The sequence below is a fragment of the Zasmidium cellare genome (genome assembly GCF_010093935.1).
Source record: "Zasmidium cellare ATCC 36951 unplaced genomic scaffold M409scaffold_34, whole genome shotgun sequence".
Taxonomy (NCBI): Eukaryota; Fungi; Ascomycota; class Dothideomycetes; order Mycosphaerellales; family Mycosphaerellaceae; genus Zasmidium; species Zasmidium cellare.
The window spans coordinates 247,532-261,650 of record NW_022986978.1 but is presented as its reverse complement, the minus strand read 5'-3'; the positions used below and the strand labels follow the sequence as shown (position 1 = coordinate 261,650).

Below are 14,119 nucleotides of genomic sequence, written 5' to 3'. Positions count from 1 at the left end.
GAAGGACGTTCTGTCTACCGTTTACTCAGCCCGTGCTTCATGTAAGGACTCTCCTTGAAGTCCTCATAAGCCAGCATCATGTATGCATTCTTTGTGCTCATCATCGTCTCCTCTGAGCCTCTCTTTGCCACTTCTTCGCCATACTCTTGGACGCTGCTCTCTTTAGCCACCTCACCGGCCTTGATCTTCTTCATGGTCTCTACGAAGTTGTACGCATCCTGAACAGCATGGTTGAGACCTTGGCCTCGATACCTGAAAAAATGTCAGCGGGATGAAAAATGGAGTGTAAGGAGATGTTTCTTACGGAGGCATAGGATGTGCAGCATCACCGGCAAGCGTCACCCTGCCCTTATGACTATCCCACGACTTCGCGACCCAATAGCTAACATCCACATACGGAAAAGTCACATCCTCAGGAATCCACTGGATCGCCGACCTGAAAGGCTCCTGGAGTTTAGTTCCCTTCTCCTTCGCAACTTTCATGACGTCTTCCGGACTAAGACTGGGATCCCTCTCACCCATCCAGCAGATGAACACAAAGTACACCCAGTCCTCTGGTTTGTCTGGATTCGGCACGTCTTGAATGCAGACGTAGGCGAAGACTTCTGGGTGGATGGCCATTGACCAGACTGGGTGAGCTGTACGCACGAACTTGGCTTTTTCGGCGTCGCGGTAGGAGAAGGTACTGGATAGGTGGACGATGCCAGTGAGCGGTTGAGCAGCGGCTTCTGCTGGGCCAAAGAGGAGGCTGCGGATTTGGGAGCGTGGACCGTCGGCGCCGACTATGGTTGTTCCTGTGGAGGATGTGCCGTTTGTGAAACGGGCTGTCGCCGTCCCCTTGTCGTCATCGTATGTGATTTCCTCCAATCTGTGGCCGAACTAAAACAGATCAATTTTGGCCATGTGAGTCTGATATCAGAATAGCTCACCTTCACCTCAATCCTTTCCGCAATCAACCCCCTCAATTTCCGCCTACTCACCCGGATCAACTTCCCCTCACTAACCAACTCCTTCAGCACGTCTCCAGTAACACCATCATAAATCCGACTGCCGTTGGTTGGCGGAGTCACATAGTCCAACGTCTTATCCACCGAAGCTTCCGGGATCACCCTCGCCATCAGATCAGGTGGCAGCAGCTTCTCGATGAGCGGCACGCCCCAGTGCACACCCATAGTCCATTCTCGTGACCTGTAAGTCCCGGCTTCTTCGGCTTCGAAGAGCGTGTAGGGAATATTGGCCCGCTGGAGACCGTGGGCTATGAAGAGGCCTGTAAGACCGGCGCCGATAATGAGGACGTGTGGCTCCTGCTGTTCGGTCATCTTGTTGGCAGCTGTTGTTTCACGTTTGGTGGAAGCTCCGCGGCCGCCGTCGAGAGATGGTAGGTATGTGGTTATGTCTCCTGGTGAGATTCAAGAGAAATTTGAGGGTCTCGTTCCCACCGCCAGGTCCAATGGCTCGATAGTCGCGAGATCTCCCTTTCCCGTTTCCGGAAACTTTACGACTTCCTCGTATATCTTGCCTGCAAAAGCCTCTTCACGAATGAATCTTGTTCTCAGCCGGCAAATCTGACATTTATCTCACCCGCTTCAAGTCGTCTACGATGTTCCGTGCAACACGAGTCTCACTGTCATTCGGCTCCAACAAAGGTCCGAACTGTGCGACAAGCGGTCAAAAGACATCTTGAGTGGATTCGCGTGCTGCAGCTGGGCCCCTCCTTCAGGATCGAAGGTTCAGCTAGAGCTCGTTCCTGCATATTTGTGACGACTTCTACAAAGGGATGATGGTATCATAAGTACGCGGGAAGGTATGCAACCTGCTCCTTCCGCATTGGGTGGGACTAAAGTTTGCACTAACAAAGTTGAATCAGGCTTGTGGAGGACACCAGGTCGACACTCTATCTATGCTTCTAGGTCTTGGAATCCTTCAGATCAGCTTCTCCCGAATGATACACACAATGCCGCACCAGCCCTCGGATAGCCCGCCCAGGTGGCCTCGCACCTTGGAACGTGGTATATTCTCATACTTCGGGGGAGTCACGCATGACATGCGCAAACATTCGGAAACGCACAACCTTCACGAACCGCGGCTTGCCTTGGAAACACAATTCCCTACTGCAACATACATTTAGGCGCATTCTTCACCCATGCGGCAGCATAGAATATTTCTTCGCAAAATACCGATCGCACTTTTAAACACCCATCGACCAACATCAACTTGAGCATAGCAAACAACACAGCCTATCACCGACTCCCCAGAGCGCACAAGCACCAGCAACTCAGCGACGCAGCGACCCAGCACAGAAGTTCCTTCTATGGACCAAGTCAAGGAGTGGTTGCAATCTCAAGGCCAGTCAAATATCGATCCGAAGCTCTTCGAGGATTTCAAGTACGAAGACTGGTTGGTGACCGATCCTGAAATCCAGCACGATGGCGGCAATGCGTCCTCGAGCGCCACTGCTGAGGGCCGACAAGTACTGGCGAATAGTGCAACAGGTCAAGCCTCTACAGATTCCGGCCAAGAGTCTGCAACTATGCGACGAGGACAGCGATCATCGTCAGGGAATCATACCTCGCATGCTGCACTGTCAATCCCGACACAAGTCTCCCCAGATCCTGGAGCTGGTCAGCAACACCAAGGCCTCCCATATTCTGATCTGCCGAATTTCGACGATCTCTTCACCGATCTGACACCTTACGGCAATTCTTCAGATCTCTACAACACGCCCGATCAAGATCTTCATCTCGCACGATCGCCATCTCAGGACCACTATCCAGATCCTCCGACGGCCGATGCCCATTACACAAACCCCCATGATCCCTCGTCGCAGTACGTACCTGGCCCGTACCTACCCGAAGCACAGCATCGAGCTTCAAACATGGATGGATTTGGTCAGCCGTACTACGGTGGCGACGAGCAAATGTTTGTGACTCCACAAACCGACTTCGACTTCTCGCCGACACCCGGAAACTTTGAGCGACCACTGTTTCAGGAGGACGATCTGGATGAGGCACACGCTTCTACTTCTCGAGGACGTCAGGCAAAAGGCAAAGCTCGAGCAACGTCACCTATCAGTGATGCCCCCAAAGAGAACCCAAGTTGCATCGACTGTGGCAAGAAATACCGCACTTCCAGCTCTCCTGGACGTTGCACACGTTGCGGCGCAAAGTACGAGCGTCGTGTTGCCCAACCTTTCACCTACACCCTCGACGCTTCTGTCCCTGACTACGCTTCCGCGCGCCGGCAAATCTTCTCACCAATCGAAGGCCGTCGAATCTACCAGGACGACGTGCAGCAGTATGTCAGAAATGCCAGTGCCGAAAACCGTTTCGTACAGTTCCTACTCAATGCGATCAACGTTGTACAGAACACAGAGGCAGGCTGGGACACATGGTCTGCCCGTCAGCAGAAGACCTTCAACGAGAAGGCAAAGCTGGAGCCTGGCTACACCAACCCCCTCGTGACCGCTCGCCTCCGAGCCCTGTATCGCGAGGTCCTCAACTACCACCTCGGTGGCGACGCAGTCTACGCGGTGGGAGGCGACAACAGCGGATACTCCGACGACCGCACATTGCGCTTCTCCCAACGCATGGCGACAATCTGCGAAGTCTTGCGAAAGAACAAGCGTGTGGTCATGGATGTCATCGAGGGCCGAGGCGTGCAAGGCTTCGTGAGCAATCCGAGAAAGTATCATGAGCGGAAAGCCAGCAATAACAACTGCAATGTGGAGAAGAAGAGAATCATGGAGAAGGGCAAGGAGATCGAGGCGGAGCTGGGTAGTTCAACGACTCCAATGACGCGGAGAGGGAAGCGTGCGAGGACGGCGGAGGCAGTTAGTCCGGCGAGTGCTGTGGATGATTTCGAGGAGGGCCCGTCGCAGAAGCGGATGAGGACCGATCAGTCCATGTTTTCGGCCGATTATGGAGACAGCGAATATGTATCGGGAAATTCGGTGCAGGGAGATTGGATGAGTGCGTTTGGTGGGCGCGGCTGAGACTATTGGGACCGATTTGCTTTGGGATATGCATTGTTAGGCAAAGCGAAGGTGCTGGTGGCAACTGTTTGATGGGATAGATCTCTGTTTGGCTTTTGTAAGATTTTGGTAGTTGCTCGTGTATAGTGATGTTTAATCTGTTGATTCTGACCACGTCTCAAACATAATATATGATCTTCACCAGTGGCGACTAGGATCATGCCCAAATCCTCCTGTAAACCACCCATCCGCCCAAAACTACTCCCAAACTCAGACCAGGCAAAATCAACTTCCCCAACACCCACTTCGCAATCCTATACCTCGCCGCCTTGATCACGCCATTCGCAACATCGTCTCCCTTATTCGCATACGGAAAAGGCTCGTCAGGTACATCCTTCCCGAGAAACTCACACAGGGGGCCCCAACCATCTCTCGGCTCCCATTCCAGCAGATTCTCCTTTGGCACGATCTGGCGAATATGCTCATTGTGGCGATGATATGCTTCCAGGAGCTTTTGCCGATTGCGCCAATCGCCACCTGTCCAGTCGATGAGGACGAGGCGGAAGACTTCGTCGAGGATGCTGAGCGCCTTGATGGAATTGTTAGCAAGAGAAGGTTTTGGTTAGAAGCGGAAGCCTTACAGGATCGATGGCTGCGCCTATTCGAAAAACGCGAGATTCAATCACTGCATGGTACGAGCGCAGAATTGATTCTAGCCATCTCTCTGGATCTCGTTTCGACAAGATGACCTTTGCGTCAGGGTAGGCGGCAAGTAGCTCGTCTGAGAAGTTAACGCAAGGAGCATCTGTTATTGCCTGATCCTGTCAGCTTGAAATGTAACATACAAAGATCGAAGAATACTAACGTCGTAGCGTTGCAGAAGCTTGTCGGATTCCTCCCTGCCGTACGGTGTTCCACTATCGTAAAGCTTCGCCATAAAGGCTTCTCGCCAACATAGTAGATGTCGATCTTTGATGTTCTCTGGGGCGCTCATTTCTTTGAAGTGGTAGGGCGTGTATTGCAGCTTTTTCAGAGCTGTCCACAGCGCTGCAAATCATGAGCTACTGCCCTTTATCTTGGTGGTATCGTGGACGTACACATCGTCCCGGTTCTTGATAGTCCAAGACATAGCACTTTGACTTCTGTGGTATTGCGTGGAGGCTGGATACGATCGACCCATCTTCTCCTTCGAGCGAATCTACCTTTCAGCGGACATCCCAAGAACGCCCAGTACTAAACTCCATGGCCACTCGACTGCCAAGAAGACGAGCTACACTACGTGGATGTCGTCGATCACCATTTCCATCGAGGAGCTCGAGGAGCCGAAGATTATCATCGAGGGCCTCGGCCTTGCATCTGTTGGGTCGTCGTCCGAGCAATTTGATGCGAGAGCTAGCTGTTTTACGCAGGATTGGTACGCTGATGTCGACCTCATCTCTCCGAAGCAGACCAAAGACATTGTCTACTCTAGGACAATCCCTAATGCAGACGATGATTCCGTGCTGGATCTTCTGGAATATGTCTGCTTGGTGTACATTTACCGGTGCCTCGCGTGGTTCGAAAGCACTGGCAAGACTCACATCCCACAAGATGGTTTCTGGAAACTCTACGTCGAGTGGATGCATGATAGGATCAGGGAGTTCCCTTCGCTGTCGCCGGACAAGGCTGAAGTCGAGCTGCGAATGGCGGAAGCGAAGACCAGGACCTCAAAGTCACACAGCGGCAACATCACCGTTCAAATGGTCGACCGCATAGGACAGAACTTGCCCAAAATTTTCTCGCGAGAAGTCGAGCCTCTCCAGGTCATGCTCGAGGACGACTTGCTGTACACCTTCTACCAAGGTGCCTTCGGAGCCAGCTACAACTCCAACTGCGCACAATACATTGGTTTGATCGCTGATAAGAAGCCTGGCATCGCCGTGCTCGAGATCGGAGCCGGAACTGGTGGAGCCACTGGACATGTTCTGGACCGGCTTCGAACAGAGTCAGGCTCTTCCAAGGCTTCCAGATATTACTTCACGGATATCTCTCCCGGGTTTCCTGCCAAAGCACAGGAGCGATTCTCCACGGACGCCGCTATCATGGAATTTGGGACTTTGAACATTGAGAATGACCCGCTGGAACAGGGGTTCAAGGAAGAGGAGTTCGATATCATCGTGTGTGCGAACGTGCTGCATGCGACGAAGAGTATTCAAGAGACTTTGGAAAACTGCAAGCGACTATTGAAACCAGGTGGCCAGCTCGTCCTCTCCGAAGTCACCATAAAGCGAATCTTCTGCGGCTTCATCATGGGTCCACTGCCGGGCTGGTGGCTTGGTGAGGACGATGGCCGTAAGGGTGGTCCTCTTCTCGATGTTCTGGAATGGGCTTTTGCCTTGAAGAAGGCTGGATACTCAGGTGTTGACCTCGACATTCGTGGTGACTGCGAGGGTTCCAAGGAGCCGGTGTCTTTGATCGTATCTACGAAGCCGGCCGTCTCAACTGTCGAGTATGTCGTCGGATACGCCATCATCAGCACTGGATCATCACTCTCTGAGAAGCTCGCCGAGTCAATCTCTGATACGCTGCAAGCCAAGCACACTCACGCCTCCATCCTACAATGGGAGAGCTTCACTGCTTTCCGAAATTGAAGGCAGGCACTGCATCTCGTTGGCTGAACTTGAGAAACCTTTGCTGGCAGACATAGCAGGAGAAGACTGGGAAAAGCTCCGCAAACTGATCTATGATCCCGCAGGACTTCTCTGGATCACTGGCGGTGCAGCCATGGATTGCTCTCATCCTCACCAATCCCTCATGGTGGGACTTGGACGTGCCATTCGCAACGAGAACACCGGTCTCCACTTTGCGGTTCTCGACATTGATACTGCAGACACCATCAACATTGAGGCTTCCTCAATTGCCATAGCCAATGTCGCCACGGCTCATTTGAGCAGCGATGGAGCTGACGGGGAGTTCGCAGCAAGGGGTTCGAAGGTCTTTGTTCCTCGAGTCGAGTGGACGCCTAAAGTTGATGCTTCCCTGCGGAAATACGAAGCGAAGGGAGAGCCAGAGCTTGTCAATTTCATTGGCAGTGGCCGTCCCCTGAAGCTGACAATTAAGACGCCGGGTCTACTGGATACCTTCCGATGGCAAGAAGATGAGACTTATTACGAGCCAATGCCAGCAGACTGGATCGAAATTGAGGTCAAGGCTGTTGGTCTGAACTTCAAGGATGTTCTCGTCGCTCTTGGAAACCTAAACGAGAACAAACTCGGTGTCGACGTTGCTGGAGTAGTAACCGGGATAGGGGCAGATGTCAGCGACATCAAGATTGGCGACAGAGTCATGACGGCCAGTTGTGATACCTTCGCGACCTTCGTCCGCTTCCCGATGCAGGGCGCTATCCCGATGACTCACGACATGAGCTTCGAAGACGCTGCCTCTATGCCTCTGATCTTCCTGACAGCGTACTATGTTTTGGTGACTGCAGGCCACCTCGAAAAGGGCGAGACGATTCTTATCCACGCGGCTGCTGGTGGTGTCGGACAGGCTGCTATTATCCTCGCCCAGCATCTTGGAGCGGAGATCTTTGCGACTGTGGGATCTGAAGAGAAGAAAGACCTCATCATGAAGCACTACGGCATTTCAGCTTCTCACATCTTCTCTTCCCGCGATGCGAGCTTCGCGAAGGGGATCATGCGCTCGACCAACGACAAGGGCGTTGACGTTGTGCTAAACTCACTTGCTGGTGAGTTGTTGAGACTGTCTTGGCATTGTCTTGCTCCATTCGGCCGCTTCCTGGAGATTGACAAGGCTGACCTCTTCGCAAACACTGGATTGGTACGTACCTAGCTTCATGTTTATTGTGATGATATATCATAGCTGACCTATTTACAGGACATGAAACCGTTCCTCGAGAACAAGAGCTACATTGGCGTCAACTTACTGGACTTCGAGAACGACCCTACGCCACGAGCAGTGAAGCTCTGGACTGATGTCGCCAAGCTGATTGGGAACGGCTCTTTGAAGCCTGTTCAGCCTGTGCAGCAGTTCAACTTTGCTGATGTTGAGAAGGCTTTCAGGTATGTGCAGACTGGTATGTTGCAGCCTGTTTCATGATGGGAGCAATCTCCTAATGACCCCAGGCAGACACATGGGCAAGGTGGTCCTGCGCGTTGACGACAACGATACGGTGCTGGCCATTCCACGAACTCCAAAGGTTGGCGTCCGAACCGATGGAACTTACATTGTTGCTGGCCTCGGCGGCATTGGGAGAGAGCTCGGTCGCTGGCTGGCTGAAAAAGGGGCAAAGCACTCGGTCTTCCTCTCCCGTTCAGCTGCATCTGGTGCCGACAATCAGGCCTTCGTCGAGAACTTGCGCAAGACATACGATACCAACGCCATTGCTTTCGATTGCGATGTTGGCAACCGAGCTGCTTTGCAGACTGTGCTTTACAACATCAGCGAACTCCCACTCGTTAGGGGCTGTGTCACCGGAGCTATGGTGCTCAAGGACACGCTGTACGAAAAGATGAGCGCCGATGATCTTCGCATCACAGTTGGTCCTAAGGTGCATGGCACGTGGAATTTGCATGAACTTCTGCCGAAGGACATGGATTTCTTTGTGATGCTGTCTTCGCTTGCCGGTGTCATGGGACATCGTGGGCAAGGTGAGTAATTAAAAGACCAACGAGAGGGTTTCTGTACTGACACAGCTTTTTCACAGGCAATTACGGCTGCGGGAACATCTTCCAAGACTACTTCGCCTCTTACCGTCGCTCACAAGGCCTCCCAGCCATGACCATCGACATCGGGTACCTCCTCTCCGTCGGCTTCGTCGCCGAGCACGACGAATACGTCGACCACGTCAAAGCTATGGGTCTCAAAGTCATGCACAACAGCGACCTTCACGGCCTGATGGCCACCGCCATGGAAGGCTCTGATGCACATCCAGCACAAGTAATGTGCGGCCTTCCATTCAACGAATTCGAACCCCAATGGTACTGGATGAACGACAACCGCTTCGCCGGCCTCCGCAAACTCACTGGGGCCTCATCTTCCGCATCATCCTCTACCATCTCCCTCAAAGACGAACTCTCCCGCTGCACCGACATCGCCGTCGCAATCGATACTATTAGCAACGCGATGGCTGAACGACTCGCGAGACTGATGATGATCCCGGTGGCGGATGTTGATACGAACAAGCCGTTGAGCGCGTATGGGGTTGATAGTCTTGTGGCGGTGGAGGTGAGGAATTGGATTAAGAAGGAGATGGGCGTGGAGGTCAGTGTGTTTGATGTTATGGGGAATGTGCCCATGAGGGTGTTTGCGGGGGATTTCGCGGGGAGGAGCAAGGTTTTCGGGGGAAAGTGAGTGATGATTGTGAAGAGATGGGACTGCGTTGCTGCTTGAATGGCCTCGAGCCTCAAGCGGAACAAGGCGCCGCGCCATTGTACATCACGGAAGTTCTCAGGGGCTGAGGAGAACGGAGATCCGTTCAGAGACCAAAGCAATATCGCTCGACATAGCCCGATACGATCAAGGAGAGCGACCTTGTTTCCTTGCATGCAAAGACAAGAGATGTCTGTGACCTGTGCATATCAGGGGCGCCAACGAAGTCGAGTTGTCAATGCAGAAGCTTTGGAAACTCCCCGTCACGCGGTCCGGTGGCTTGCTCACGACACGGTGTTCCAAGAACTGGCGAAGATCACGCCCGTAATGAGGGATGTATCAATCCCAGGTACCATAGCGGACGAGCGGGGTCTCAAACGCAAGCAAGTTCAAGGCTTCACAGTTTCCGATCTTGATTGGTGCCATTCGACATGAGGCGTCTGTGCAATGACACTACTCAGCTAATTCTATACCGCCTGTGCCTCTGAAAAATAACGGGACCCCTTTGCTGAAGAAGAGTCCGGTTACTGCCAGGATTCACCGAAACATTCGAGCAGTGCGATCTCACTGCAAAATCCAACGTCCACTCTCCAGGAAGGCTATCGAAGGTGTCCTCTTTCTGCCGCAGGTAGACCCTCTGCAGTCAAGACAAGCTTCTGAGATAGCTTGCTAATGGCGTAGTAAGAGCTTACCCGGTACGCTTCTATACGATCTCACCTGGCAATATACGCGGAGACATGCAACACTTGAGCGGCACGACCCAGGCTGCATGCCGCGCTGGCCGCGAATGCGAAGGGGACTTCATCTAAACAGGGAACCAGAACGTAGCCCCAGCCACTACGCAACAAACCTAACGATTCTCCGCTGAGTTGGACAAGCCATGGCAGGATCAGTACATACGGGTCCCGGCACGGTGTCTACAGCCTTGAGGATCATCGATGTGATGCATGTCTAACCATACCTAGCATCCCAGCACCGAGCCATGCTACCATGGCACCTCGGAGAAGGCATCCGAATGCATCAAGCAACGACAAGCTTCGAACAGAAACCCTCGATATGGCTTGTCCTTGTGACAGGTAAGAGAATCGGGTAAACAACCCAGAGATTTTCCTCTTCGCGTATCCCGTTGCTTTACAGAAAAGCAAAGACGATGTGGTGTATATGAGTACGACATTGGGCACGAGGCCATAGACATCTCGTCTGCTCGTTCTCCTTTTCAAAAGAGAGTCTCAATCACCACAGTGGAACCACTCCCTTCAGTAGTCGCCAGCAGAGATGCCCTCATCCTCAGAGTACCCCAAGTTTCTAGGCGTGCAGGGCAAGCCTCTGGAATGGACTCTTACAGCTATCCTCACCTTCGGCTTTGTGCTCGTTGGTTACGACCAAGGTGAGACGTACAGGTTCAGTCGAAACGATGCCTATGTTGACTCAATCTGCAGGTGTCATGTCTGGCGTGATCACATCACCCCAGTGGCTTGCCGTTTTTCCCAAGGTCAACAATAACGCTAATCTTCTCGGCTTCACTGTTGCTATTTACGACATCGGGACGACACTCGGAGCAGTGACGATGATATTTTTGGGGGACAAGATCGGTCGTAAGAGATCATGTCTGACAGGAGGAGCCGGCGTGATCCTCGGGGTTGTCATTCAGGTTACTGCAATGCCCTCTTCTTCGGTTAACGGGAGGTTTGCACAATTTCTGATCGGAAGGACCATCACTGGCTGGGGTAATGGAATCAATATGGCGTCGATGCCTGTGTGGCAGTCTGAGCTGTCGCATGCCAGTCGCGGGATGTTGGTCTGTCTTTCGACAGGTCTCATTGCGACAGGAACGATGTTCTCCTACTGGTGAGCATGTCGATTCGGCAGGGAAACGAAATGCTAATAAGATCACAGGCTCAACTACGGCATTCAGAACTACACAAGCTCTATCACATGGAGATTTCCCATCGTGCGTCTCTCACGTTCATACACGGTACATGCTAACAACATCTCCAGGCCTTTCAAATCGTGTTCTGTCTCATCTACTTCATTGGCACCTTCTTCCTCCCCGAGTCTCCTCGCTGGCTGTGCAAGTTAGACCGTATCGAAGATGCCACCAGATCCATGGCTGCCATCAATAAGGAAAGACTTGATGGTCCCAAAACCAAAGAAGACATTCGCGGGATCCTCGATTCGATTGCTATTGAGCAATCTGCTGAAGGGTCCAAGTTCAAAATCTCGGACATGTGGACTGGAGGCCCTTCGCAACATCGTCGACGTATGTTGATCGGCATCTCATCGCAATTCTTCCAGCAAATTACAGGGTAAGTCCTTGATAAAGCACAAGCAACATTTCAGTTCTCGTTGATGACGTTGTACAGTTGCAATGCTGTGATCTACTACTCGCCCATTCTATTCTTGAACGCACTGCATACCTCGCGGCACTTTTCGCAGCTCATCGGTGGCATCGACATGATAGTCTACGCGTTGTTTGCTTTGCTGTCTTTCTGGACAGTGGAGTCCGTTGGCCGAAGGAAGGTGTTTTTGATTGGCACAACTGGACAGATGGTGAGCAAGGCCTTATCCGCATGAGCATACCCTCAGCAACTGACGAGTAATTAGGTCTCCATGATTATCACGTTCGCTTGCCTCATCCCTGGTACACCGGGTCCAGCCAAAGGAGCAGCGTTTGGTCTGTTCCTGTACATCGCCTTCTTTGGTCCGTCATACTTGACGGTGCCATGGCTATATGCAGTAAGAAACACTGCATCTCGAAATTGTATTTTATGGTTCATTAACCTCTGCAGGCTGAAATCAACCCAATCCGGATTCGCGCCAAAGGTGCTGCTGCCGCCAACATCGTCAACTGGCTCATCAACTTTCTCGTTGTGATGGTGACGCCAATCATGATCCAAAACATCGGCTGGGGAACATATTTGTTCTTCGCAGCCGTCAATGCTGCCGCTCTGCCTTTCATGTTGGTTCCGCACACCTGAACCATCTTCTTCTCTATTGTGCTAACTTGCTTTAGCTATTTCTTTTACCCCGAGACAAGCCAACGCTCGCTCGAAGAGATTGACTTCATCTTCGCCAAAGGCTATATCGAGAATAGGTCATACGTCAAAGTCGCCAAGGAGATGCCTCGTCTTACCAACGAGGATATGGAGAATCTTGCCGAGGAGTATGGTTTGACCGACGCCAAGATGAAGATGCAGGGCGCGGTCGGTGCGAAGGAGACGGCAAAGGATATCCAGATGGAGGAGAAGCAACTTTGAAAGACAATTATCGAGATCACGAGATAGGAAGTGGATTCCTGAAGGTGGATTGCTGAAGGTGGATGGTGAGATTGTGAGATAGTGGTGATGTTTGGTTGGCCGTTGTGTTGATAGTATGTTAGTTAGGCATGACCGCGCATGAATGATGACGGCCGGTATTCTAATCTTCATCGCAATAACTCAACATCTTCGAGGCTATTGAACGGATCACTCTGAGCAAGCAAGGATTCTATGCATGACTTCGGTGGCATTGCAGGGATATAGGAGACTAGTACACTGCTGGACCGCTCCTCTTCACTGCATCCATAGCCTGCTCGACCGTAATGACGTCCGCTGGCAAGGTTGGGATAATACCTTCCAGTATCGATGTATAAACTTCAGGGGCCACATTTCCCGGCGTTTGAATGGTGTTGTTCGCAATAACATACCTTCAGCCCAGAGTCAGCATCTGAATTTACTCGAACGAGCCCACGCCCCCGCAGAAAAAGGAGTACTCACACTTTGTAGTCCAAATTGTATAACGTATAGACGGTGTTAAGAATAACTCCAGACGTCGTTAATCCACTTAGGATAACTGTGTCGATCCCCTGCGCATGTAAGATCGTTTCGAGGGAGTTGCCCCAGCCTGCGTAATACCGACTCTTATCCAGAACCACATCGCCAGCCTTCTCATCGACCTTGAAAGCCGGATAAATCTGCGATTCCGCTGGAGTCACACTGCCCGCGACCTTCGTGAACGGCGAGTTCGGGCCGAGCTCAGCTTTACGGGTACCCGAGAAAGCCACGCGGGAGAAGATTGACAGGGGAGGTGGGTGTTGGGCGTGGATGAAGTCGATCCATGTTGCTGTTGAGTTGATGAAGGCTGAACCTGCGGTCGTGTTGGCGATGCTGGCAACGAGCCCTATGAGATCGAGATTGAGGACTGCGTAGTGCGTGCCGAAGGTGAGATTGTGGTTTGTTGTGGGGATTGTTGGCGTTATGCAGTGTGGGTTGCAGGTGTAGCCTATGGATTGAGCTAGAGAGGTTGATGCGAGGAACAGGAGGGTCAACATCGATTTTGAGAGCCGCATTTCGATTACTTTGATCGATGTCAGTTGAACAAACGATTAGAGATCTCCGGGTTGAAAACAAATGTTAGAAAAGCCGGGCGAGATCCGGGGACATGGGCCTTGCTTTTCATGTATTGTCACGACTTAAATATTTCAGCTCCCACACGTTCGGGAAAATCATCCGGTGATGCAACAGACTCACGACCTTCGTCACAGCTCATGCAGGAACGACAAGAGCCACGCAGGCCCGTGTGCCTGTCAGCCGCACATCCAACCCAACAAGGCTGTAGCGTCAGAAGCTCAGGTCCTTTTGGTCGCAATTCTAACTGCATCCATCAATCCGCTGAGTTGGGAACGTCCTTTCACGACGTCATCAACGTGCGTAAGTTCTTGCTATGGAAATATAAAATCTTCCTTCTCGGGCTTACAAAGTGAATTACGATGCATCTGCAGGATCACAGCAGGGAGTCCTC

The 14,119-nt window shown here is 52.0% G+C and overlaps 6 protein-coding genes across 6 annotated transcripts; 3 read left to right on the top strand and 3 right to left on the bottom strand.

Moving 5' to 3' along the window:
• Positions 1-14: 14 nt before the first annotated feature.
• On the bottom strand, positions 15-1,319 carry M409DRAFT_58102 (uncharacterized protein; the record flags this gene model as incomplete). Its single annotated transcript, XM_033813819.1, has 3 exons — positions 15-252; positions 305-879; positions 930-1,319. 3 exons carry the CDS (start codon positions 1,317-1,319, stop codon positions 15-17), a joined length of 1,203 nt encoding a protein of 400 aa, XP_033663581.1.
• A 992-nt stretch (positions 1,320-2,311) lies between these two features.
• M409DRAFT_26927 (uncharacterized protein) lies at positions 2,312-3,991 on the top strand (the record flags this gene model as incomplete). The annotated part of the gene is made up of 1 exon (XM_033808338.1): positions 2,312-3,991. The coding sequence occupies one exon, from the start codon at positions 2,312-2,314 to the stop codon at positions 3,989-3,991; it is 1,680 nt and encodes a 559-aa protein (XP_033663580.1).
• Positions 3,992-4,187: 196 nt separating this feature from the next.
• M409DRAFT_26926 (uncharacterized protein) lies at positions 4,188-4,964 on the bottom strand (the record flags this gene model as incomplete). The annotated part of the gene is made up of 3 exons (XM_033808337.1): positions 4,188-4,559; positions 4,612-4,785; positions 4,836-4,964. The coding sequence occupies 3 exons, from the start codon at positions 4,962-4,964 to the stop codon at positions 4,188-4,190; spliced, it is 675 nt and encodes a 224-aa protein (XP_033663579.1).
• Positions 4,965-5,775: 811 nt separating this feature from the next.
• On the top strand, positions 5,776-9,322 carry M409DRAFT_68977 (uncharacterized protein; the record flags this gene model as incomplete). Its single annotated transcript, XM_033818073.1, has 5 exons — positions 5,776-6,458; positions 6,607-7,789; positions 7,847-8,045; positions 8,095-8,619; positions 8,676-9,322. 5 exons carry the CDS (start codon positions 5,776-5,778, stop codon positions 9,320-9,322), a joined length of 3,237 nt encoding a protein of 1,078 aa, XP_033663578.1.
• Positions 9,323-10,615: 1,293 nt separating this feature from the next.
• Positions 10,616-12,597, top strand: M409DRAFT_68976 (uncharacterized protein; the record flags this gene model as incomplete). The annotated part of the gene is made up of 8 exons (XM_033818072.1): positions 10,616-10,727; positions 10,780-11,188; positions 11,237-11,291; positions 11,339-11,646; positions 11,704-11,890; positions 11,945-12,076; positions 12,130-12,299; positions 12,354-12,597. The coding sequence occupies 8 exons, from the start codon at positions 10,616-10,618 to the stop codon at positions 12,595-12,597; spliced, it is 1,617 nt and encodes a 538-aa protein (XP_033663577.1).
• A 268-nt stretch (positions 12,598-12,865) lies between these two features.
• Positions 12,866-13,667, bottom strand: M409DRAFT_68975 (uncharacterized protein; the record flags this gene model as incomplete). Its single annotated transcript, XM_033818071.1, has 2 exons — positions 12,866-13,025; positions 13,096-13,667. 2 exons carry the CDS (start codon positions 13,665-13,667, stop codon positions 12,866-12,868), a joined length of 732 nt encoding a protein of 243 aa, XP_033663576.1.
• Between the last annotated feature and the right edge of the window lie 452 nt (positions 13,668-14,119).